This window comes from Gopherus flavomarginatus, chromosome 2 (genome assembly GCF_025201925.1).
Source record: "Gopherus flavomarginatus isolate rGopFla2 chromosome 2, rGopFla2.mat.asm, whole genome shotgun sequence".
NCBI lineage: Eukaryota > Metazoa > Chordata > Testudines > Testudinidae > Gopherus > Gopherus flavomarginatus.
In genome coordinates, this window is record NC_066618.1 from 268,181,879 (window position 1) to 268,209,850 (window position 27,972).

Here is a 27,972-nt window from a genome sequence, read left to right on the forward strand (position 1 = left end):
TTAGGAAGGAAGAATCCAATGCACCGCTACAGGTGGGGACCAGCTGGCTACGTGGTAGCTCTGCAGAAAAGGACCTGGGGATTACAGTGGATGAGAATCTGGATATGAGTCAGCAGTGTGCCCTTGTTGCCAAGAAGGCATATTGGGCTATATTAGTAGGACCACTGCCAGCAGATCGAGGGAAGTGATTATTCCCCTCTATTTGGCACTGGTGAGGCCACATTTGGAGTACTGCATCGAGTTTTGGGCAGAATACAGAAGGGATGTGGACAAATTGGACAGAGTCCAGTGGAGGACAACAAAAATAATTAGGAGGCTGGGGCATATGACTTACGAGGAGAAGCTGAGGGAACTGGGCTTATTTAGTCTGCAGAAAAGAGTGAGGGGGGGATTTGATAGCAGCCTTCAACTACCTGAAAAGAGGGGTGGGCAAAGAGCATGGAGCTAGGCTGTTCTCAGTGGTGGCAGATGACAGAACAAAGAACAATGGTCTCAAGCTACAGTGGGGAAGATATAGGTTGGATATTAGGAAACACTATTTCACTAGGAGGGTGGTGAAGCAGTGGAATGGATTACCTAGGGAGGTGGTGGAATCTCCATCCTTAGAGGTTTCTAAGGCCCGGCTTGACAAAGCTCGGGCTGGGATGATTCAGTTGGTGTTGGTCCTGCAGGGGATTTGACTAGATGACCTCCTGAGGTCTCTTCCAACCCTAATATTCTATGATTCTCTGATCTCTCCATGACCCGCAGTATTGTGCTGTTTCTACACCAGCTGGGGGTGCCTCTGTTCAATGGAATTCACCAGATGCCCCTTTATGGCCATTTTCAGTCCCCTGTGTGCTGCTGAATGTAGCCATAGGTATAATTATTTGCTAGGTAGGATGCAGGCAGGGGTGAAAGTAAGGCGGTACGGTCTACCGGTAAAAAGTGCCCACCAGTACCCTGTACCCAGCTGACTAATGTCGCTGCCCCTTTTGCACCCTCCCGTTGGCGACCCTGCAAGTATGGACCTGACAGGACTGCCAACGGGAGTGGGGGCAAAAGGAGCAGCTGCCCAGGGCCAGTGATTTAAAAGGGCCAGGGGCTCTGGCCGCTGCCACTGCTGGAGCCCAGGGTGGCGCGAGCAAGGCAGCGTGGAAGGTCTGGCTGGGAGACGCTGATCCTCAGCCCTGCCCTTTCCACTCGAGGCCCCTCCTCTTCTGGGGGCCAGAGCCGGCCCCTGTACCAGTAAGTCTTTGGCTTTACTTTCACCCCTGGATGCAGATGTGAGTTAAGGCAGCCAGACAAAAGCCTACAGGTCTTAAAGCTTGTAGGACAATAACTTAACCAAACTAATTGAAACCTAAGGCCTAAAACGAACATAAGCAACTAACCGAGAGTGGCCCACATGACAAGATGTCACAAGACAGAATGTTGTAACAAACAAGTTTGGTTAAACTGCTGATGAGTAACCCCAAAATATCAGTTGATGCTAGTTTTGTATCTTTTAAGATAAGAACATCAGCAGATGTTCAACTGAAAAAAAATGCTATTATAACCAATTGACATATATGCCAATAAGCTTCAGGTAAATGACATAATAAATTATGACAGGAGAACACACCAATATTGTTAGGATGAGGAAGTTTAGACGTGGATAGTGGGGCAGCCATATAAGCCTATAAAAGGGCTAGCCTAAGCCAAAGAGATTTTCCTGGCATGACAAAGATAGGACAAATCGATCACTCATCTCACTAGCTTTAGGTCCACCCAAAGGAGGGTGAGGGACATTTGTATTATATCAGTCTACTTTGCTGGTTTGTAATGTTTGTGATATTGCAAACTATGCTAACAAAACCATTACAAATTCATATCTTTCCTAAGTGTGAGGGACTTTCCTGTGTACAGTGGAATCTTCATCCCAGTAATAACTCTGGGACTGATCTCAAGGCATGAGAATCCTGCCAAATCACAGAATGTTAAATTGGACACACTGATTCATGGGTAACATGGAGCAGGTTCATTGCAAATAGTAAACCGTGGGAAAAAAACAAAAGAAAACACTGATTTTAGTGACAATTTAAACCAAGACAAAAGCATACTTCGGCTCTTGCTGTGAAATTATTCACAATGATACTCGGGTTAACATCCCACTGAGCAAGCAAAATGAACACAGTTATTGAATAATAGGGACAGATTCAGGATTCTCTCTACAGAAAACCTTGAGACATTGAAGAAAAAGGTCTATTTTTTTACTGATGGCAGAAAAGTTTTTAACATTTCTTTGAGAAAAACATTGCTATTTGGAACTTGCTTATCTTTCTGTTTATTAAGATCAGTTTGACATGTTTTCTACACATCAGTTGGGCCATGTCTTTTCCAAGGGTCTGCTGACGCTCAATACAGTTTAGCATCGTGTTCTGAAGTTGAGGTAATTTGCTTTTACATGGTTCATTTGCTTTCACGGCATGTGACAATGTGTTGGTCTAGTGAAGTAAACTTCTTTTTCCCCCTAAACCAGAAGTCACTGTCAAAATATTGTAAATTGAACTGTAGTTCATTAGAGACATTGTCCTCATTAAAATACTTATGTATTTGCTATAATAGAATATACACGGACACATTTGAAGAAACTGCTGAAACTGAACATAATATAATAAACATGTTTAATTTAGAAAGATGTACACAGTAACTGTTTACACAAATACATAGTTTGCCCTTAACTGTCTAAAAACTCACTAAATATGATGCATTTAATGAGGATTTTGTGGGAATTTCTGCCCTTCTCAGATACCCTTACAAATGAAACAAAAATAGATTAAATTTCCACACTATTATAGTTTTTCTTTTTCTTTCCCTAGAACAAAGTTAATTTTTGTTTTTATTAAGCAGGCAATAGTGTTTAGTAGAATAATGTTGAGGAATTTGGGCCACAACGTGCCTGGAGTTAAGTCCCATAAAAGATTTTTATCTTTTTTAAACATTATGTATCAGATTCATCCCTAGTGTAACTCTGTGGACTTTATAAGAATTGCACCAGGATGCATTTGGTCCAAATAATCCATTTTGGTTATGTTTTATTTTTTGTGAAAAATCCCCATGAGCTCACCTCTCCCCTTCAGCAGGAGTAACTGAGGCAGAGAACATGTCATGGAGGGCAGCTTCTCTGCAGCATGCTCCCTCCTTGACTCTGAATCCATAGACTATGCAGGACTACAGGTTAAGACGGGGTATGCAGGGGTATGGCCAGGGAAGCAGCTACTCTCCAAGGCAACTCCCCTGGGGACCACGTAAATATCAGATCATATATTCATGGGGAGTTACTGTAGCTTCAAGCCACAGTAATGATCTTTGCATGCCTGTACCTTTTGGGGGGGAACTTTTGGGCAAGGATGAGTGGGGACGGTAATGGCAAAATGGTTACCATGCCATAAGAAGAGAATCATAGAAGTGCAGGACTGGACCTCAGTAGGTTATGTAGTTCAGTCCCCTGCACTCAACGCAGGACTAAGTAATAACTAGACCATTCCTGATAGGTGTTTGTCCAACCTATTCTTAAAAACCTCCTGTAATGGAGATTCTACACCCTCCCTTTGCAATTTGTTCCAGTACTTAACCACCCACAGTTAGGAATTGTTTCCTAATATCCAACCTAAACCTTCCTTGCTGCAATTTAAGCCCGTTTCTTCTTGTTCTATCCTCAGAGGGTAAGGAGACAAAATGTTCGCCCTCCTCCTTGTAACAACATTTTATGTACTTGAAAACTGTTATGTCCCCTCTCAGTCTTCTCTTCTTCCAACTAAATAAAACCCAATTTTTTCAATCTTTCCTCACAGGTTATGTTTTCTAGATCCTTAACCATTTTTGTCGCTCTTCTCTGGACTTTCTCCAATTTGAGAAGTGGAGGACCAGGGAGTATCTCCTGATGCTGGACTCTATGACCAGAGAGATTTGTCAGTAGATCCACAAACTATGCAAAGTTTAAAGTCCCTGCCCAGTGCTTGCTTCAATCCTCTCACCAAATATGGGAAGCAGGCAAAAGACAATGTGTGAATTCAGTCTTGTGGAAGCTTTGGGGTAGCCACCATTGTGCTCTACAAAAACTTCCTGACCCAGTCTCCACAATTAGGCTGCGTTTACTGCCCCACTCTGCACTGTGCAGTAGAGAGGGTATAGATCCTGACAATTATGTCCCACATTAATTTTTAAAACAGTTTTTCAGACACTTATACATTTTTAAAAAATTGAGAACCAAGCAATAAAACTAACAGGGTATAAGTAAACCCACACAGTTGCAAGATTTGCATGATGCTCTAAGGTTTCAAAAGGGACTTATGCCTTTGAGTGCCTTTATTTTTTGGTACCCAACCTGAAAGTCTTTTAAGGGCCTTATTTTCAGAAACTGCTTGCACCTGACTTCTGACGGCCAGCCTCCTTTAAGCCATTTAAGGTAGGACATACAAAAATCACTAGTAACATTTGAAAACTGAAGCCTATGCTCCTGATTTTTCAGAAGTACAGAACACCCAACATTTCAGTTGAAGTCACAGAAACATCTCTGAAAATCATGCTCTATACTGCTTTTCACTGCACAGATTTCACGCTTTTTGACCTGATGGGACCTTCTTTAAATTGTCCCAAATCAAAACCAACACAAATTAAAAAGAAAAATTAAAAGTTGCTTTAAAAATGCAGCTGAACTGTGTAATTTTCCCCAGAGTTGATTAAAAATATAGAGCTACACTAGACATCTTTTTGGTTAAATTACAGTGAGTCTCTTAATTTTATGAATCATTTGAAGAAGTTGTAAGTGTGATTTGTGTGAGGTTGCAAATACTTTATATTTTATCTGTCACCACATTTAACCACAGTTGAGAATAATTTCATTGCTTATAATAAATTATACAACATATTGTAAAATATTGTCAACAAGTTCCATGTTTTGCCTTGCATTTTAAAAGCTTAAGGATTAATCCTGATGGCAATGATTCTGAATGTACTACACAGTGATAGTAAGCAATGAGTTGTTACACAATAAGATATTTTCAGGGTAGGCAAAGTTTTTAAATGCTAAAAGGGACAGAAAATGCACTTTAAAGTTAAGATCTCAAAAGCGGACTCCAATGATCTAAATTTTATTCCTGGCTGCACTATGGATTGTGTGTGTGACTTGGACAAGACAGCTAACCTCTATATGCCACAGTTTTTCTGGCTGGAAAATGGGGAGTAATAAAATACTTACTTGACAGGGGGAATGTGAAACTTCATTCATTCATGTTTGTAAAATATGTGGAGATCTTAGATGGCAAAATGCTCTATATAAGTGTAAAATATTGTGGCTATTATAAAAATCATAAACTGAATATAGGACAATAAGGATACAATTTCATTGTGAGTTCAGAACTTCCATTAAAACTAACAAGAATTGCAGAATGGACATGCATTGAGAGTGGAGCATGAGCATTATTTCTTTTTTAAAGACTGGAATTAAATTGGCAAACCCTAAGATGAAATTCTGACCCCACGGAAGTCATTGGGAGTTTTGCCATTGACTTCATTGCGAGGAATATTTCACCTCTTGTATTTTAATTAAATTAGCAAATATGAGTAAATTGTTATTTTTAATCTGAGACACAATCAATCTAATCTTCTTCCTATCATATTTAACTTCAAAATGTGGCTATAACTGTATGTACTTTGTACTAGAGTAAAATCCTTAAAATTGTTATTGTGATTTCAAATCACCAGAATTAGCAGAGGTGTTCATGCCTCCCACATGTTGTATTTAATGTACATTATTTAATTGTTCTGAATTATCATGTGTAAATGGTTTAACTCTGACCTTGCATGGTGTGAAAATCAAGTTAATAGGAAAATACTTAGTTACTTGCTTCGAGGGATCAGAATATTTTAAGGGATTATTATCTCGATTGGGCAAATACTTTGCTAAAGGAAGATAAAAAGCTGAAAAACAAGAATAAGAATCTTTGTGAGTGGTAAAAGGGACAGTTAGTTGGGAGAATCATTCTGCACAAGTGATTCTTTTCATCTTTATGATAGTATCTGGCTTGAAAGCCTCACCCACATTAGGTTCTTTTGTCAACATTTTTGCAGTGGGGAAACAGGCAAAACGTGCATGGCTTTGTGATTGGAATGAAGTATTAAAAGGGACATGTTCATAAGAAGAAGATGCCAGAAAGATTATATTCATTGCTTCTCATCCTGGAGTTTCCACACTGCATCTGTTTCAATCTGAATTATACTGGTGTAGACACAGAGAATCTCTACTCAAATTAATGAGTTTTCCAGATTTATACCGATGTAATTTCATTCAGAATATGGCCCTTCATTTTCAGATTTTCTCTAACAAGTCCAAGTATTCATTTTCAGATCAGCACTGAACAGAGCTGCGACATATTACTGCACACTCATCATTCATCTGCTTGTTTATTTCTCCACACAGTTAGGAGAGGTTTTTCTTACGCAGTCTGGCGCATTTCTCCCTTTAACATGAGCTAAATAAATCAGCTAAAGAATACTTTTCTTAATTAAAACAAAAACCACGGCAGTGGATGAAAAGTTACAAATTGTTCTCTCTGAACTGGATGCCTTTAGTTCAATAAGAATAGTTTGCATAATCTTTTCTATATCAACAACATTCCATATGCATATTTCTCTCTAAAAAGAGAGGCAAACTCTCTCAGCCGAAAGGCAGGAAAGTGAGCCCAAGTACACAGCAATGCAGTGCATCCCTCTTTAAAATCTCAGTTATTGGCCTAGAATTATACATTGGTACTAGAGAGTCATAGTTCACTGAAGTCCAAGTCTGTTATTGTCAATTCATCCACATGGGCATGAAATAGGACTGGTCAATTTCTTTCTGTTGAAACATTTTTTTTGTTTATGGAAAATTGGGTTTTCAACAAAATGAAAATTTCCATGAAGGATGTCTACTTTTGACTCTTTCTCAAAAAAAACAAACACCTGACAACTGTAAAGTTTTGGTTGAAAACCCTAAAATTTCTTATTGGAAACTGCAATTTGAATGTCTGATGTCTCCATTCTCTATGTGTCAGGCTCCCTGGCAAGACTATATTTCCCATGCTGCTGAAAATTTCTGCTGAAAATATTCAGTCAGCATTTTCTGGAGAAAATGTCAATGATAACAAATGTTTTAGAATATTCTAGAAGGAAAAAAACAAACATTTTTCTGACCAGCTTTAGCATGAAAGGTCAAAGAAGCCCAGGTACCATCAGAACCAACATAAATCTTCTCTAAAATCTCAAAGTAAATGGTATCCAAAAGTTTTTTCAGGTTGAAAAGGTTCTGGTTTATTTTGTTTATGTGCATAAGTGATGATTTCGGGGATTTGTCTGTATCAATTATTAATTCTGAATGAGATTATGAACTCCCTGGCATGTACCTTTGCCAAGCTACAGCCACCATTTTGAATGTGCAGCTCTTTTGCCTTCTCTATTGGCTGGGCTCCATTCAGGTTCCAGAGGTCTGAAGTGTTTGGGGATCCATCAGAAAGGGAGCCTTCACTGCAATCTGGTGGACAGCTAGCAGTATGGGTCACATCTGGAACAGGACTACAGTATGCACCTCAGCTCCTCCTGGGTTTTCTTGGTTAGGAAACAGAAATACTGAAAAAGATCACAAGCAAAATTGCTTTTACGGTATTTCTGATGTGACTAAAACGAGGAAATACTGAAAATCTCTAAAAAAAGATTGTTTTCATATGAAAATGCAGCCCATTTTCAAGACCAAGGAGGGTTAGGAGAAGCATGCACATTTTGGATGGTTATCTGAATTGAACCTCCAAATGGTCTGATGTTCACAGAACACACAAGCTATCACTGTATGCATAAGCCTTTGTTTCCTAAGGCGAGAAAAAGCTGCATTATTATGCGTGTACTTCTGCATTTAACAGATAGGGCTTGATTCTCCTTTCAGCTTCACCAGTTCGACACTGTGGTCACTCCACTGAACTCAGTGAAGTTACTTCTAATTTACTGTGGTGTAAATGTCACATGCAATCTAGTTTTCAGTATATAGGTGTCCATATTATAATGACGACTGTCATTAACTGGAAACCTTGTGGGCATGTTTGGGAGAGAACTGAACAGGGAAGGAGACTGAACTATCCTCTCTCCCTCTGAGATGGTTCCAGTAGGGTAATGTTAAAACACACCGGTGCAGCTGTAGGGAAGACTGTGGGAACACGTATGCTGGTGGTGTCCAGGTGGTACTGTTCTGTGACTGGATTTCAGAATCCACAACTGTCGGACTAGCATCTTGCCATATTCAGTCTTGGCCCTTTAAAATTCCCCCTTACTACCAGGGGATTTCCTGTCCTGTAGATTAATTTGGCACTGAGTTCCAATAACAAGACATTCCTTTACTGTAGGACACAGGGATATTAAAAGGGTCTGGGTTTAAAGGGACAGTACTTGAAAAAAAGTAGGATTGGAGCTACTTGCCATCTCCTGATACATTCCAGAAAGCAGTGCAGGTGGGATCATCTTTGTTAAAGGTCTGCAATTTTGGAATGCTTCCTTCTCTATGATCCAGACCCTGCTGAAGTCAACAGGAGTTTTTCCACAGATTCATTGTGAGCAGAATCAGGCCTTAAATACACCAGGGTTTGCCAGTGTCATCCTTCTTGGTGAGACTTGAGACATTTTTATTTTCTTTTCAGTTTGTGAGTTTGTCAGAGGGGTTATTTAAGGATGACGAGTTAATGATTTTTAGATTGGCTCTAAGATTTGGTTTGGGGCCATATTGCTAAAGGAATTTTTTTTCCTAGTTGTACTTTTTTTTATTAAGGTTCTCAGAAGCTTTCCTAGTAGGAACACCTTATAAAGTACCAAATCTATTAAAAGTTTTAGAAAAAAATCCAAAAGCAACAACGTTTCTATTATGCATGCATAAAAATGATTCTGATTTATGGTGGAAAGTGGTCTGTAAAATAGAAAGCTTGTACTGCAGTGCATATAATATTCTAAAAATAGTCTCACTGCAACTTTCTTGCACCCTTTCAGAATTACTTTATAGTGAGAGTGAAAACATGACAACATTCAAAATCACACTGCCATATCTAAGACTGAGGAAATCCAGTTTGGAGCTTAGCAAGAATTAAAATAAGATATTTGTTCTAAAACATATTTGTAATTTCTCGGCATGTTAACTTACCAGTCAGAAATAAAGAACAAAGAAAACTTTAGTGACTCAGGACAAGAGATTTTTGTTTATAAATTTAATATCTTCAGCATGATTTTTGGCAGCAATATAGTGAATGACAATGGTAAAGTGCCCTTTGAAAACTACAAAAAAAAGTACCATACTTCACATAATATCTAAAACATGCATGTCGTCGTTATATTTGTACCACAATGACAAAGACATTTTCAGTCTTTCTCAATTCTGTTTTTGTGAAATACCCCAGAGGGTCAAGCTACTAAATGTTTCCAAGATGCGTGGGAGTGCAAAATGTTTATTTGCAATACTGAATGTAGGAACATGCTTTCTCATTCTAGATATTACAATACAGTTTTTTTTTTAATTTAGGGAGAAAGAGTTGCAGTGAAAGGGCAAAAATGCTTAAAGTCTCCAAAAAGTTTATAAAGGTAAGAGCTGCTGCTTTTTTGAGGTGTCTGGTTAATACTAAAATGAATGCAATAAAACTAGCTGCAAAGGTTTGGATTTCACAGCAATTCCTTCATTTCTCTCAGTGTTAAATTTTACAGCTCTTTTTATCTTGGCACATGTGGATGTGTTTTAAAAAGTATCCACTGGATGTGTAGAAAACAAACCGCCTTGAAAACTGTTCTTAGAGGCAAAGCAGTAAGAACAGTATGTACCAATATGGTTGGAATGCACTAGGAGTATAGATATTTAGGGTCAAGTTATCTCCGATGTGGATTATGTAAGAAACTGAGATTCCATGGATTTTAACTCATTGAAATACTTTGGCTTTATTCTGTATGTCACCATGTACTGCAGAACTTGGGTTGGGTACGACCCTCTAAACACATTGATGTAACGGGATCTAAACACCAGATACTTGTGCAACTCTCCAGGAGTGTAAACTAAATGTGTGGTTCATTAAAGAATGAGAGCCATTTCCTCTCAGTTCAATCCTAATAAAAACTCTGCAACACTGAAATGTTTCTCATAGCTGATGATACTGAACAATTTGCAGTCTTGTTATAGTGAGGTACAATTGTTATCACATACAAGTACTGTGAGCAATCTGTTATACATAGACCAAGCCTGTAAGCTGCCTCCTGAGAAGTGCTAAGCATCCTCCACCCAATAGGAGGCACCTGGCAGCCTTGAGCATTGAACCTCTATATATTGGAGAAAAAACAAACAAACAAGGACAACTGAAGGAGTCTTATTCAGCCCAAATGCACCTCCTATAGCAGCCGGCTGCCTTGGTCTCCACAAACTCAGGAAGGTCATTGCTAAATTATCTGCTTGTAAATTATCTACTTTTTTAGAATTATCTGCTTGTAAAAAAAAAACAACACAAAATTGAATTTTCACTCTTCTAAATACCATTAGTTTAACAGGAAGTGGATAGGGAAGTAACATCACATGGGGCAGTGACATGCTTGGTTAGCAGAAATAAAAATATTAACAATCCGCAAACTATGTGCTATCACAAATGGTGTTCTTTATCCTGAGAAGAGGAACACTAGAGCTGTACAAAAGCAGTGAACTTTTTTCATATTATTAAATGTGAATTTCATTTCATTCTGAGGGATTTTGCACCTCTGAATCTCTGGCTTTTCCAGAAATTTGGAAAAATGGCCACTGTTCTCATTGAAAACATATAAATACATATCTGTATATTTTTGCTGCAAATATTACTTTGCCCCCAAATATTTTCACCTGGAAACATGCTCTTTCTGCTGAAAAACTGGTCTATTTTTATTGTAAATGGTTCTATCTTTGAGAAAAAAATCCCCCAAATTTCCTGATTCTCTTTTTAAATGGATTATAGTCTTGCTCAGATTTGGAGATACTAGAGCATTTCTCTCTGCCACTGATGCCAGCCTAGATTACCTGATTCTCCACAGCTCTGACAAACATTTGTGCAATTTCTTCCATGCCGCCCTTTAAAAGGGGGAAAAGCTCCTAGTTAAAATCCATAAAGCCACCACTTTATTCTCATTCAAGTCATTCTTCAAGCTCACCTGTGCCATACTGAAGTAATGTACATTCTGATAAAGGCTAGGCAGGTGGGAAGCTACCTCTGACTTGCTCAGAATTCCGTACATCCTATTATATCTACTTGTTGTCCATTGGAACAACTTTCCAATAGTCATGTTGGATTCTCCATCACTGTCAATTTTTAAATCAAGACTGGATGTTGTTCTAAAAGATATGCAGCTCTAGGAATTACTTTGGGGAAGTTCTATGGCCTGTTTTATACAGGAGGTCAGACTAGATGAGTCCCTTCTAGCCTTGGCATCTATGAATTTCCACAAACCAGCTCCAGCCACCCTGTGTGCTTCATCCGCCTATTACATTTTGTTCTTTAGACTGTAAGCTCTTTGGGGAAGAGACTATGATTTATTAAATGTTTGTACAGTGTCTAGCACACTGGGGCAATAGTTGGTTGAAGTCTTTAGGTGCTACCTCAATATGTTAAAAAAATAACACCTGGAAGGATCCTAAAGAAGGCAAGTCATTCATCATGTGCTCCAGTGGTATGGATAGTTAGATATTGCTTGTCCTTGTGTTGCAAGCAAACACCACATCATTTGAGACAGTAGTGTTGATGTCAAGTACATCCTTCATTGTGTCTGAGTTTTGGAATATATTATCTTTCATAGCTGGTGGAATTAGGAAGTACCAAAGTGGGAAGGCTGACTCTTTTGATTTATTTTACCAGACAGCATGGCATGAATATCTCTAGGTGGCAACTTGAGCCACTTAATTAGACCAAGGGAATATTGTTGTACCATCTATGTCTAACTTTTGTTATTGTTTGCGAGACCGGACAGATTGGTATAAGTTACAAACTGGACAAATTACAGGATAATTGTTGCATTTGAAATGAAATGCAAGAAAATCCTCAAGCCATGACAATGTATCAAGTGACACTGTGAACATTTCACACATCTCTCTAGATAATTAGTAGCAGCCATGTGATACTTGAAATGGTGTTACACAGTCCCTGATTACTGTCTTTTACTGGTGTCATTGGAATGACATCAGGGAACATATTACATATGTTCAGCAAGTCTGCCAAAATTCTCAATATGGGAAATGCTGCCCCTCTCACCCCTTTCCAGCAAGCTGTCTGTATGTGTCATTCAGAGACTAAATCTGAAGGGCTACAACCTGAATTAAGATCTCCCTGGCTAATAACTGTAAAGCTGACAGCTAGAGTGATAAAGAAGCTTGGCCACTGGGAAGCCTCTTTAGCAGATCATTGATGGAGGAAACACCTTTTCTATAGCAGCTGACAGTGATGTGAGAACAGTAGAGGGCTCTTTCCCATTCCCCTCCACACTGGGAAGCCACAGAGAATGATGATCCAAGGGTCGCAGAAAATCCTGTGGGAGTTACAGTTCCTGCACAAGGAACAGACAGGAATAGCTTTAAAACAAAGAGGATGAGGTCATTTGTTTGAGCTCTCTTCCCTGCCAAGTAGCTCCTCAACTTCCTGCTGAAGGCACTGTGTGCTGGGGGGTTGCCCTTGAATGGGTTGGTTGGGTGAGGCTTGTGTGGCCTAGAAGGCCACAGGAATTTCCTGTTGAATTGGCACAGCAACATGCAGTATTTGACTATCCCCCTCATAAATGGACTCAGCATTTAGATAATGGTAGAAAAATTCTTTACAAAAAGCCAACATTTTCTAAATCCACTCATAGTCACCAACACAAAGATAAAAGTAGCTTCATTTTTTTCAAAGGCAACTGCAGCTCCCGTTGAATTCTGTGATCTTTGATAGCTGCCTAACTCTTTAGAAAAATCAGGCCACTTTTATTTAGGTGTTGAAATAAAGCCATTTTTGAAACAGCTGTTAGTGATTTTACTTGCTTGAACTGAGAAACCATAGAGGCCCTCATTTTCAAAAAGAATAGCACCTGCCCCCTCAAAAATCAGACCCCTTTAAAATGTCTCAAATTGGGCACCCAGAAATTGACGCACTCAGAACCACTATTCACTTTTGAAATTCTTGCTTATAAAGAGCCTAAGTTTGGGCGGCTAGGTTTAAAATTTTTGGCCAAAAGCAAATGATACATTGCTGGAAAACTTTGGCGTGGTATATCTATTAATTTAACTCATCTCCTTTCAGTGATGAGAGAATTTAAAACTGCTAACTGATTTGTAAGGCAGCTTTTTTTCCTCTGCAAAAGACCTTTGCATGAGAGTTAACTTATAAGAGAAAAGTTTATTGCTATAACTACCCAGCGCTATCCATATAGGAAACTAAATATCAATATTTAAATAGAGGATATAAGTGATTTAACCTAACTTGAAGTTTCCTTCAATGGCAGGAAAATCCATTCAAGGACAGATTAATTTTAATATCATAGAATCACAATTTAACAGCAATTACTTTGATTTTTCTCTACTTAGAAAAAGGTTAGTTTCTTCTAGTAAATGAAAGCCTTTCACTATATTGGAATGTAATCAATGCCCTTGTTCAAGAGGCTCCATTTCTACATTGGGAAGAGTGAACTGATATCCACAGACAATTGCTTTCTACTACTACTTGGGGTAAGGCAGTATTTAACGATGACATGGTATCTCAGGAAAGAAGATAACTTTTCTACATGTTGGCTGATAATTTTAGAGTATTCATAATAACATGAATAAAAGGGGAAACAGGTACCCCTCCTTCATCCCTTTGCCACCGACCTGAAGGGCAAATTAAAAAGCTGCTTTGGAGATTGCACAAAGTTATTCCTATGCCATTTTAGGTTGTTAAAATTTGTTCCATGGATTTGGAATATCTTAAAGGTCAAGACTTGAAGTACATCTCAAAATAATTAAATGCATTTACTCATTTAGGGCAAGCGCTAGTTCCACTTTGAAGACCATGGGCCTTCAATCCAGTTCCACTTTGCAGACCCTGGGCCCTAAATCACGTAAGGATCGATTGAAATTCACCATTATGCCCCAAAATGGGTGGGGAGAGGCTTTGAACTGGCATCAGCACTGTCCTCCTGATGCTCATAGAAGTTCCCTCTGCAAGTTCAGGACTATGATGTGGGCAGAATGAGGCTCTGTTAGGAGAATAGACATCCTACAATGTTATCCCACTCAGTCCCTGTGAAAATACATACCTTACATGGAAAAAACCCTTTTACAAAGGAAACCCTTGATTATGGCTTAATTTGTGCCAGGGCTTCCCAGGGCTGATCCCCGGCACCTCTAGATTGGCAATTCATAGGCCTAATTGCTTGAACCCTGGCACCTCTTTCATTACAAATTAAGCACTGGCCTTGTTGGGGATTTGGCAGTGGGATCCCATAACAACACGCAGCACATAGAAGAGTTGTTGCTGGGCCCAATTTTCAAAATTGTTTAGCACTCAGCTAAACTGCCTCCCCTCTGTCTGCCAGTGTTGAAATCTTAAAGAAAATGTGCTATGAGGAAGGACCAAAATATCCTGGTCAGTTTTTTTCCTCATACACCTTCCACTGCACTTCCACAGTGCCACAGGTTTGCTGTTATGACCTGGGGAGCACACAAGGACAGATTTTAAAAGATATTTAGGCACCTGACTCCCATTGATTTAGGCACCAATACCCTTACAGATCTGGTCCATAGGACTTATTCTTGTTCTACAATGTCCTCCTGAGGCCATGTCCCCTCTTCAGTCCACGGTAAGAAATGTTTAACCAAGATCTTTTGATGGAATGTCTGATCAGATGGCAATTCTGTGTACAGATGTGGTCTCCTCACCTCAAAAAAGATATTCTAGCACTAGAAAAGGTTCAGAAAAGGGCAACTAAAATGATTAGGGGTTTGGAGATGGTCCCATACGAGGAAAGTTTAAAGAGGCTAGGCCTCTTCAGCTTGGAAAAGAGGAGACTAAGGGGGGATATTATAGAGGTATATAAAATCATGAGTGATGTAGAGAAAGTGGATAAGGAAAAGTTATTTACTTATTGCCATAATACAAGAACTAGGGGTCACCAAATGAAATTAATAGGTAGCAGGTTTAAAGCAAATAAAAGGAAGTTTGTCTTCACACAGCACACAGTCAACTTGTGGAACTCCTTACCTGAGGAGGTTGTGAAGGCTGGGACTATAACAATGTTTAAAAGGGAACTGGATAAATTCATGGTGGCTAAATCCATAAATGGCTATTAGCCAGGAAGGGTAAAGAATGGTGTCCCTAACCTCTGTTCAGAGGATGGAGATGGATGGCAGGAGAGAAATCACTTGATCACTGCCTGTTAGCTTCACTCCCTCTGGGGCACCTGGCATTGGCCACTGTCGGTAGATAGATACTGGGCTAGATGGACCTTTGGTCTGACCCGGTATGGTCGTTCTTATGTTTTTATGTTATGTTCTTATGAGTTGAAACTCAAGAATTTTCATTCCCCTCCATGAGTTTGGCCTGCAGAAGGTATGTCTGGGTCTTTATTTGTAAACAAGACAATCAAAAACTGACAAATGACAAAATCTGATTCCATCAATTAAAAAACAAATACAGAAAAATATTTAAGGGTATTTTATGCCGAGTACCCTCAGGAAACATGTACACATTTGCATTATCTTGAGCTTAATTCTGAAAAGAGGATGCGAATCGCAAAAGTTGTACACAACATCTAGTTCTTTTGGGACATGCCCATGGCTTTATATGGACAACTGCACACCCAGGAATGGAAAGCACAAGGTTTCAGTATTTTTTCCCTAAAGATTTAGAGTATCTGCACCCATTTGCAATATGAAAGGGGCTATATGAAAGGCATGCTTTTAATTTATAGGCAGTATAGAAAGAGAACTAGAACAGATAGGATTAATGCATATTCTAAATGCAAAGGTCTCATCCTACTAACAACTCTTCTGTTACATTTTTCAGCCAAAGAACTAATGCTAACATGACAAGTGATTCATAGCAGTCAAGCCTGCATAAAAAGTAGAGCTGGAGCTAAGCCACAAAGTTTAGAAGCAGATTTCCCCCCCAAAGCTCAGATGTGTGGGTGGGGGTGTGAGGGGGAATGCTCTTCCAGAGTTGTGCTTAAACAGGGGTTAGTCACAGAGTTTGGATCTACATCAGAACTTTTTCCAAGTTCAAGTATGGTCAGATTTGGAAGTTTGATTTATTTTTGGCCCTTAAAAGCAAGGGAGATGGGTATGAAATTGTTACAGACCTTCAAAGTGGCTGACCAAAACACTCATCTCCCACTCACACAGCTCCACAGAGTTTTCCAACACTGCCCCCTTTTCTCAGTGGAGTGTCTGGCATTTTTTACTCTTGCACCTTGTCACAAGCCCGCAAGCAATGTGTTTCAATTATGGACCTCCAAAGCTTTGAATATTGGTACGCCTCACTATTTTTCATTTGTAGAGCAGGGTGATTTTTCTGTTTGGTGGAAATTTCACAAAGTTTGATATCAAGCATTTTAAAATGTTTTTTTAATGTTTAAAAATGAAAGGAAAGGAAATTTTAAACAAAAAGTCATTTTAAACCCCCCATACTTTTTTAATGTAAAAAAAAAACAATTTGCAAAATATTTCAGTGTTGCTGAATCTGCATTTTTTGGTGAAAATGGTTTCAGTTAAAAATATTTCCTTAGCTCTATTTGTAAATTTCTTATAGCCCAACTGTTTTCAGGAAGCAAAATATATTTAAATAAATGTGCAATAATGCATCTTTCCCCACTGACCACAATCTTGGGTCTTCTCTGCACAAGAAAATAGCACCAGTTCAACTTAAATCAGTTTCTAAACCAGATTAGTTAAACCAGTGCATCCCCCTGGGTAGATACTCTAATTTCAATGTAGTAGTGGCTTATTTTGGTTTGACTTAAAGTGACTCCTAATTAACTTAAAATAAACCAGAAGAACATCTGGTTTAAACCAGAATACGTTTCTACACAGCCTTTTGCACCAGTTTAACTTTTTAAAATCAATTTAAAAATCACACCTTTAATTAAACCAGCGCAACTTTCTCATATAGACAGGCCTCTGATTGGGGTCTCTAGACAATACTATCATATAAATAATGAATACAAATAAAATTTTGACCTGAGATTTGGTACTGCAATACATGTTAAGGGCAATTCCTCACAAATACAGTTAGAATTATTCAGGATATTGCTACCTTTAATTGGACTGAAGTGTGCAGAAGAGAGTTAGTGGCACAATTATATATTTCACAATATACATTTTGTGTAGTAGCTCTCAATGCTCCCTTTTTTAAAATATGAGTTGTTTTGAAAAAGACTAACATTGTCTTAGCAAGGTTTGATCCTTATGCAATAACAATCATGAAAAATGGTACAGCAGTGTAAATGTACATTTGTCTATGGCATTTTATTTCTAATGAACCCGTCATCCATGTATATGAGCCACCCTGATGTTTCATAATACTTCCTAAAATATGTACGTGAGGTTACAGAAGAAAAACCTTGTTTTAAAATACAAGATGTTTCATAAGAAAAACCTTCTAAGAAATGTGATACTATTTCAATTTCCTTTTCGTGATCAACTCTTAACCCCCTGAACAAGAGGGAAAACCTCGTCCCACTGGGAAGGCTTTCAATCCAAAATGCCTATTTCAGATTAAGATGTTGCTCCTGAGGATCAGGTTCACGACACTGCTAAAAACTGTGATATTATTTTAAAAAGTTTATATCAGTTTTTATTTACTTGCATCTTACTTTGGTTGCATGGTATTGCCAGCACAGAAAAAGGCATTGAGCCACGCTAGATTGTATATGTTGTGGCTAATAACAAGCTGATCTAAATGCGCTTCAGGATTTGCCCTTTGATAAAGTGTATAGGTGAATCCCAATTATTTGAAGATTTCAAAGTACATTCAAAACTTTCAGAGTAGCGGGTTGGAGAACTTGGCAGTTCTGGACTTGTGGAGCTCCTAAACTTTGCCGAGCTAAACTGTGTTCCTGCTCCCTACCCATAACACACATATGCTGTACAGGAAGGAGCAGGCAACAGCTCTCCTTGGGTTAGGTCTCCAGAGGGCTGAAGATTGCTCCTGGAACTAAGGGTGCTGGGGATGCTGCCACACTCCCTATCTTGAAGTGGTTTCCAACATATAAAGGTTTACAGTTTGGATTATTGGCTCTTAGCACCCTCAATATACAAATTGTTTCAGCACCCCTGCCTGCTGAGCCAGCAGGGACACATCTTTGGTTTAACCAGAGGCCATTTAACTAAGGCATATCTATAAAGCATATTGATAATCTGATTCAGTATTACAGAATCAGCGACAGATTTTAATTCTTGTTTGCAGTGAAGACAATTTTAATTTTCCCCTCCAAAAAATTCCTAATCTCCAATGATCATTGTCAGTAAACATGAGACATGTCTTCATAATAAGTAATACGGCTAATAGGTGAAGTCAATAGCCTAAACTTCCTAAACTCAATGTCTTGAAGTTAATGGCAACTGTGAGTGCTCAGAGCATCTGAAATATCATGTGGTTTTAGGTTATATCTATATATGATTTTTAAAATATACCAGTGCTCTAAAGCAGGCGAAATCTACCAGAGGGAAAGTTGGTGGGACATTTTTAAGGATGACCAATACTTTTAATGCTTTCTTATTACCAAAGTTCCTAACTATTGCTGTTATTAATGAAAATACATAAATTTAGGTTACATTGCACAGTGTGACACAGCTTTCTGTCAAAGCCTGGGAATAATTTTAAAAAAAGTCATTTGCTAGAAAATGTGGCAAAAAAAAATGTGAGACTGACTTGAACTCTACTATTCTGTTTTGTTTTTTAATATTGCTAAATATATAACTCCTCGATACTTAGCAGTTCTCAGACGTTTCCATGTTTGAGGTCCCATGTCTTTCTTGTGGGTACCTCCATGTATCTCTAGGGGTTACAGGAATTTGAATGTATAAAGCTCTTAACAAAATGCAGGCATATGAACGCAAGAAAAATATTTTTTTCTAAGGGTAAAAAAGCCAGTTTTATTTTTGGACACAAATAGAACAGATTGTTGCTCTTTAAGGGCCAGATTCCTAAATCCCTACTTCCACTAAATAGAACCTCTCTACAGGTGAAATCCTGACTTCACTGAAGTCAATGGGAATTTTGCCATTGACTTCAATTGGCTCAGGATTTCACCCTATGGGCCTATTAACAGTGTGACATGCTCAGTGTGATTAAGGGTGACAGAATATATCCATGAAGGGCCTGCTCTGTTCCTGTGAAAATTAGTAGTTGAATCACTTCACCAGGGATGATGCACATTGAGAACTTTTAAGGGATGATCCTATAAACATTTAGGCACATGAGTAACTGAAGCAGAACCCACTACTCACATGAGTAAAGTGTACATTTTTGCAGGATGCGACCTTACTTTTTGCACATAAACAGGTTGCCATTTAAAAGTTCCACATTAAACAAACACACACCAGAAGGGTGCTGAAAAATCTCATAAGTAAATGTCTTCCCAAAACATAGAAATCTCATTTAAGAGAAATAGCTTTTGATTGCATCAAATGCCTGAAGCATAAGCAGGTACACTTGTACAGCATTTAAAATGCAAAATGAAAGAACCACATTGCTTACTTGCCCAAGACTTCAGCTAAGGCAAACCACGGGGCTCTCAGGAATCTTTGTGGACACCTGGGAAAACGGGATTCATAGGTAAGTCACAACAGTAGCCATGACTCATATTTCTGTCCTTATACTTAAGATAGCCAGTGCACTGTAATACACATTTTCTCAGTCAATTACACCAGCTTTTAAGAAATTGTGCTCCTAGAGTTAGATGTTGATTGGCTCTTGAATGGCTGCACTACAGGGTCTGTATAAGCAGTCTCCTCCACTTCTGAGTACCCCATAGGCGGGCCAAATGGAATTGCAGCTGGTGCAGGGTTACTAACACATTACTGACAGTGCATAGTGCCCCAAAGAGAGCAGAGAGAGGCAGAGAGCATATGGAGCCATAACTCTATCTTTCCATGATGGAAAGTGAACCTTGATGTATGGGCATGGGGACAGATGACAGCATGCTGCATTTACGGTCGCCCCATCTTAGGTACAAAAAACCAGGACAGATTTCTCAGGACAGCTGCCACAAAAAAGGCTACCTGGGAAAACAGGGCAGGTGGCAACCTTAGCTGAGCCCTTTAAAGGTAATCTGGCCACATGTAAATTGCAAATAAAGCCACCTTCTCAAAAGTCAGTCTCCTCTTCTTGTCCTATAAAGCCACACCTAAAAGCCAGCCTCTTTTCATACTGTATGAAAGGCATTTAAAATCTGAGCACATTGCTCAGAAGCTGTTGGAAAAGGTTATGATGAACTGCAAGGATAGCAATTGCTTTGTACAAATAACTGGCCAGACAGTAAGGATAATCTTTAAATAGAGTAGATTTTAAATAAATACACACCAAGATAATATAGTTGCAGATTATTTCTTCTGCTATTTACTTGCCAGGGCCCAAGTTCAGCATTCTGTATTGCCTCCACTAAAGCTGATGACAGCACTAATAAATGGGAGAAATGAAAGAAGACATTCCCTGCATCTGCTTTAGGTGTCAGTAGAGTTAATCAACAGTTGCAAGAGAAAGACAAAATCATGAATTTGGGTCTTGGCAGATTATAAAGATTTTAACTGACTTAAATCCAAGGCTATAATTTAGCATTAGAATTTTATAAAGTATAATGATCAAATATTCAATTTCAACATACTATAAAATAGTTCAACTGTTTAAATAACTGAGAAAACAAAGAAGATGTATAGATTGTTTATGGTGCCAAGCTTCACCCACTCAAAGCTATTACCACTATTATGTATAGTGACTGCTAAATGGATTCCATACATTGTAAATCTGCAGCCATTCTGAATGTATTCATATTCCATCAATACCATTAATTTGCACTAGTTGACTATGAAAAATAATTCCTGAGTAGATTATCAAGCTAAAATTTCATGTGACTCCTTTGAGAATATTTAAATACCATCATTAAGTACTGAACAGTTCAATACCAAGCATGCCAGCCAGTTACTGTAAGGAAAAAAAAAAAGAGATGCACTGTTTTCAACCATTAAAATAAACATATTGCAGAAATGAAACCCAAGCGTATACAATGGGGAAGGTTATCCAGTATTAAAATAAACCGTTCTAGGAAAACCTCTGAAAAATGTTTACCATGCTATTTTCTTGGTAATTTCTATGGAGAGCATTTTGCTGCATCCTTGGATTGCAAACGAATCACAGGGTATGTCTACACTATGGGATTATTCCAATTTTACATAAACCGGTTTTTGTAAAACAGATTGTATAAAGTCGAGTGCACACGGCCACACTAAGCACATTAATTCGGTGGTGTGCGTCCATGTACCGAGGCTAGCGTCGATTTCTGGAGTATTGCACTGTGGGTAGCTATCCTGTAGCTATCCCATAGTTCCCGCTGTCTCCCCCGCCCATTGGAATTCTGGGTTGAGATCCCAATGCAAAAACAGTGTCGTGGGTGATTCTGGGTAAATGTCATCACTCAATCCTTCCTCCGTGAAAGGAACGGCGGACAATCATTTCGCGCCCTTTTTCCCTGGATTGCCCTGGCAGACGCCATAGCATGGCAACCATGGAGCCCCTTTTGCCTTTTGTCACTGTCACTGTATGTGTACTGGATGCTGCTGACAGATGTGGCACTGCAGTGCTACAGAGCAGCATTCATTTGCCTTTGCAAGGTAGCAGAGACGCTTACCATCCCTATTGCACAATCTGCCATTGTAAATTGGTGATGAGATGACGGTTATCAGTTGTTCTGTACCGTCTGCTGCTGTCATGGGTGCTCCTGGCTGGCCCTGCTGAGGTCGGTCAGAGTCGCATGGACAAAAATGAGAATGACTCCCTGGGTCATTCCCTTCTTTATGTTTTGTCTAAAAATAGAGTCAGTCCTGCCTAGAATATGGGGCAAGTGTACTAGAGAACCAGAGAGCACAGCCGCTCCGTGTCAGAGCCACAGAGATCCTGCAGAAATTATGAGCTACATGCCATTCTAGGGGGTACCCCTGCAACAACCTCACCCGTTGCTTCCCTCCTCCCCCAACCCTCCTGGGCTACCATGGCAGTGTCCCCCCATTTGTGTGATGAAGTAATAAAGAATGCAGGAAAAAGAAACACTGACTTTTTAGTGAGATAATATGAGGGGGAGAAAGCCTCCAGCTGCTATGATAGTCCAGGCAGTACAGAATCTTTTCTTTAGACATGAAATGGGGTGACTGATAGTTGCTATGATGAAGATGGTTACCAGCCATTCTGTACCATCTGCTGGGTATGACCGGGAGTCATTCCCATTTTTACCCAGGCGCCCCCGGCCAACCTCAGCAAAGCCAGCCAAGGGCACTCACGGGCTGCTGATGATGATGGATAGCAGTCATATTGTACCGTCTGCCATAGGGAAGGGGATGCTGGTGTTCAGTGCTGCGCCACTCTGTCTACCAGCAGCATGCAGTAGACATAGGGTGACATTGAAAAAAGGCGAGAAACGTTTTTTTCCCTCTTTTCTTTCGGGGGGGGAGAGGTGTAAATTGACGACACATACCCTGAAACACCTGGGAAAATGTTTTTGACCCTTCAGGCATTGGGAGGTCAGCCAAGAATGAAAATGCTTTTCAGAGACTGCGGGGACTGTGGGATAGCTGGAGTCCTCAGTATCCCCTCCCTCCCTCCGTGAGCGTCCATTCGATTCTTTGGCTTTCCATTACACTTGTCACACAGCACTGTGGTGTGGCCTCTGTCTATCATAGCCTCGAGATTTTTTCAAATGCTTTGTCATTTCGTCTTCTGTAACGGAGCTGTGATAGAACAGATTTGTCTCCCCATACAGTGATCAGATCCAGTATCTTCCATATGGTCCATGCTGGAGCTCTTTTTGGATTTGGGACTGCATGGCCACCCGTGCTGATCAGAGCTCCACGCTGGGCAAACAGGAAATGAAATTCAAAAGTTCGCAGGGCTTTTCCTGTCTACCTGGCCAGTGCATCCGAGTTCAGATTGCTTTCCAGAGCGGTCACAATGGTGCACTGTGGGATACCGCCCGGAGGCCAATATTGTTGATTTGCGGTCACACTAACCCTAATCCAACATGGCAATACCGATTTCAGTGCTACTCCTCTCATCGGGGAGGAGTACAGAAACCGGTTTAAAGAGCCCTTTATATTGATATAAAGGGCCTCGTTGTGTGCACGGGTGCAGGGTTAAATAGGTTTAACGCTGCTAAATTCAGTTTAAACACGTAGTGTAGACCAGGCCCCAGTAACACTAAAAATACATATGTAAATTCCATTGGACAATGCTGAAATTTAATTGCCTGTAGTTAGCTCTCCAGGCAAGGGCATTTTCAGCTAGATTTGAACTGGCAGTTTGTTGCAAGAAAGTTTTTTTAAGATTTATTTTGTTTTCAGAAATCTGCTAAAAAAAATTTTGTTTAAGATCAAAATACATTTATCCTTGATTAGATAAACTAAAAGCACCCACTTACAAATTAAACAATGTATTCTGAATTCTTTTTATACTAACATTGCTAGCAATTTGTCTTCCAAAATGACCAAATTAGTGTTTTGTATATATTCGATTACAAATACAATGTTCTGGCAAACATTGCCTATACACAGTTTAATGAATGTTATATATTACTTTGTAGAGTAATGGACATATTTCTTTTATATAAGTCAAGATATAAATGCTCAATTCTACATATATTTTCTAATGACTATAATTGCATGATTTGGGTCATAGACATATAACTACTAATATTGCTCATTTACCATGTTCATGGCAGGTGCATTAGAAAATATTGGACACATAGCATATTAACTACTTATATTACAAATTCAGGAGAAAATCATTAGGGGAGATAGAACTGAGGGTTTATTTTAATATGTTCCTTGTTTTGAAAGGGAGATGAGTTATTGCTGAAATGCTCTGCAGTGACAGCAGTAACAAGGCAAATTCAATATTCAGAGTTGTACTAATGTAGTCAGGTCAGATTCATTTGCCTTCACACTGAGAAACAGGTTCTTTCATTCTAGTGGAAAACTGACACATACAGATAAGTGCTCACTGCTGCACACCAGTTTCATGTAAACCATGAGGAAGGTTTCCCCTGCAGCCCAAGTTCTGATAATTGACAAAATGCACAGACCTCAAATATAACATTTACACTATCTACCTGTTAATCCACCCCCCCATAAAATGTGAATACTAGTTCTAATTCAGACTTTAAAACTCTAGAGACTCATTTTTCTTTTTGTTCAATTCACAAGTGAAACAGTGATCTTAGTTCAGTCCCTAGTGGACAAATGCAGAATAAGTAACAATCTCTTAAGCATGATTCAGCAGGCGTAAAATCATGAGTGCGGGAACACAGACATTTCTCCATTCCATAGCGTTTGCTTTGAAAGGTAGAGTGATAACTGCATGAAAAAAAATCTTACACTCTAGAAAGAGACAAGCCTCCAGTTCTAATCTTTCATCTTTCTAAAGCGCTCCATGTACAGTTTAAAGAAAGAAAGACTGAAATAAAAGGTGATAGATGCATAACTGGGTTTATCTTATTATGTACATTTTCTTTTACACACGTGTTTACTGCACATAATCATTCATATGTTGTTATAAGCATATTAACTACAGAACTGTAAACAAAAGGCATTAAATCTTTTCTGCAGTGGCTGACAGGGATGTGAACTGTAAATGATACAGCTGTCAACAATTACTTTAATATGCATTTTTATTTTATATCTGGTATTTATTCTAAATGTGAACTCTTATTACAACTGAAACATGTAACTCATGGAATACAAAAGACGTGGAAAATTTTGTTAGTGCAGTCTTAGCTGATTAAACATTTCACCAATTGTTTAAGTGGTTTTCAGAGTCTTGGCAAAGTAACACTAAGCAGGTCTTAAGGACAGCAGTAATATTTGTGTGTCCACGAATACAGAGAAAAATATATGTTTCTGATAGAAATTATCAGTTGTGCAGGATCATAACTCACTACCAATTCTCATTACCAAGCTGTGGGCTTGTTCCTGCAAAGACTTCCATATGTAACTTTATTCACGAGTAGTCCTATTGAAGTCAAAGGGTTTACTCATATGAGTAAGGTTATTCACCTGCCTAAGGCTTTGCAGGAACAAAGCCCCAAATTATATTTTAAATACAAAAAAGTTCATTTGAAAGTTTACACTTTTAGCACAAATTACTAAAGAGAATTTATTTTTGTATTACTCAAAAAAGCTCCTATATTCCTTCAGTTCTATTTTATATAGACATATCAAAAAAACATGCTGTTCCATGTCCAATGTAATCTATAAATTTTAAAAAGTCATTGTGATTTTTTAAAATTATTTTGTTGCTTTTTACTAATTAGCTGACTGTGGCAGTACAACTGAATCTGTTTTGGGGAGAATAATAATATTCTCATTACATTGCCTTCAAATTATTAATTGCATTTAGGCATTCATGTTGGTACAGTATTTCTTTAAAAGTGCACACATTTGCTGTGGGTACCAGGTATCCTTCATGACATCTGATCTGGAGCCCAGAACTATAAATAGAGGTTATAAGAATACTTAATGAAAAGTGTGCCATCATTAGAAATCTCTGAAGGATTATTATACATTGTGGCTCTCAAAACATTCATGGTCCCCTGGGATCACGCTTTAAAAAAGATGCATATTCCAGCAATGTGAAGAAAGTTTTGCTCCCAAAAGCAAGTCCAAAGAAGAAAGGGTGAGTTCTAGCAGCAACATTTCTCACCAAGTATAACATGGAAATAGACAAATCCAGATTATCTCAGTTCTCAGAGAAACACATGCAAACTGTGAACAGGGATGCACGATAAATAAATAATCAGTTAAAGGGGAATTTGAAAAGGAAACTCTTACTTTTTGCAGCCACTGTGTGTAATTTTCCATCACATGTTCCAGACGTTGCAGTTTCTGGGAAGAGAAATCCTGTTCCACGTGAGGAGCATCTCTCTGAAGGGCATTTGTGTTGTATTGGTCTGTTGTGCTTTCACGACAGTTCCCGTCTTGTTCTGGAAGAATGAAAGTATAGGTGCACTGCCCGTGCTGAATCCGGTTGTATCTTCTACCAGTGGTTTCTGGACCCCGACGCTGATTACTGCACCCTGTGTGAGCCAGAAGAGCAGCCAGGAAAGCAAAAGAAAGAAAAATTGTCATGTTATTACTACTTTCCTTTCCTGCTCTTATAGAAACTTTTACCTCCTCTGTCTTTTAATTTGCTCTTTATTTTACAGAAAAATAAAATCTTTGGAAAGAGAATTGGAGAAGGGTATTTAAATATCAGCTTTGGCTAAAATGGTTTATATTTCACTATAATGATAGCTTCCTTAGTTAAAATTAGAAATATTTATTGCATAGTAGCTAAGATTTATTGTTTCCTCTCTGTTACAGTCCAGCATGTAGCCTCCCTTAGTTAGCTGCATATGCATATCCCAGGCTCTTTCCCTACACTATCTGCTGCAGAACTGCTATTTTCTCTCAGACCTCAGAGAGTTTTATTAAGGTTGCACATTCAAGCCAAGCTGGAAGCAAGCTGCCTTTCACAAGATGACTTGACAGGAATGTGTGTATGAGTGCGCCCCTATGCAAAGGATGGCTGATGGCTCAGTACAGAGGGATCATCTTACAAACTGGCTAGATGCATGACTTCAATCACGTATGGCTGTCAGGTCCCTATTGCATATAACTGCTTTTGACGGATTCACATAAGTTTAATAAATGCGGCAGTCCACCTTAATATACTTCCTATGTTTCCACTGACCTATTAAAATGTAGATAAAGTGTAGAAGTTTGTTGTAATCCCTCAGTAAATATACAGAGCACTGAAAATAAAAATATCCAGTACTAGATATTTGCTTGTTTCTGTTAGAGAATGCTAAGTCAGAAGACTGACATCTATGGAAAACATTTAACTGACACACCCCCATGCTTTTTTTTTTTATTACCCACATACAATGATGTTTTTGAGCAGAATTTACAGAGATTCTCTGTACAAGACATGATGAAATCCAAACTGCTAAACATTCAGAATGTGCTCCGCAGAAGAGTTGTAAGTCTCCATGTTCAGTTAATAGAATAATATGTCTAATTTAAAAAAATAATAGTTGGATGTGCTAGCTGGAATATATAAAGGGTGTTATTTGGTATAGTGTGCGTTCAATGGTGTTATGTAAAATATTTCTACCAGTCTGAAAGTTTGCATGGGTTATATTAGCATTCCTCATTATATGTTTCATGATATATTATATCATTTTATATATTATTATGCAGTCCTTCCTTGACTGCACTAGATGACCTATTGAGGTCCCTTCCAGTCCTGCACATCCATGATTCTGTGATTCTATGTAGTATTTCCTCATAGCAGCCTCCTTAGTAAAAACATTGTGATAACTATTTAGAATAATATCCTAAGCATTAATAATGCCTTTGGAGATGGGCCCAGGACATATTATTTGGAAACAATCTAAAAGTTCCTAAACTTCAGGGGAGTTTGGATCGAGGTTCCAGTTACATCTCTAGTATACGGTGTAATTATATAAATCACAGTTAACTCCTCTGGATCCCACTGTTGCAAACTTTACTCATGAAAATAGGTCTTACTAACATCAGTAATATTATTGATGGCAACAAGACAAGAACACAAGAGCAAAGAGACTATTTGCATCAGTAAAGGCTGCAAGATTTCATCTTTGGTGCTTGTGTGGATGTCACAAGCATTTTTATAGGATTTTTTTATTTCTCTTTTAGCCAACAAAGCTTCAGGAGCTCTT

The 27,972-nt window shown here is 38.8% G+C and overlaps 1 protein-coding gene across 1 annotated transcript in view; it reads right to left on the bottom strand.

Moving 5' to 3' along the window:
• Positions 1-26,657, bottom strand: part of ANGPT1 (angiopoietin 1) — a 212,683-nt gene extending 186,026 nt beyond the window's left edge. The window contains exon 1 of the mRNA XM_050941004.1: positions 26,063-26,657. Coding sequence (XP_050796961.1) covers positions 26,063-26,359 — 297 coding nt within the window. The 5' untranslated portion in view covers positions 26,360-26,657. The remainder of the gene's footprint in view (positions 1-26,062) is intronic.
• Positions 26,658-27,972: the final 1,315 nt, after the last annotated feature.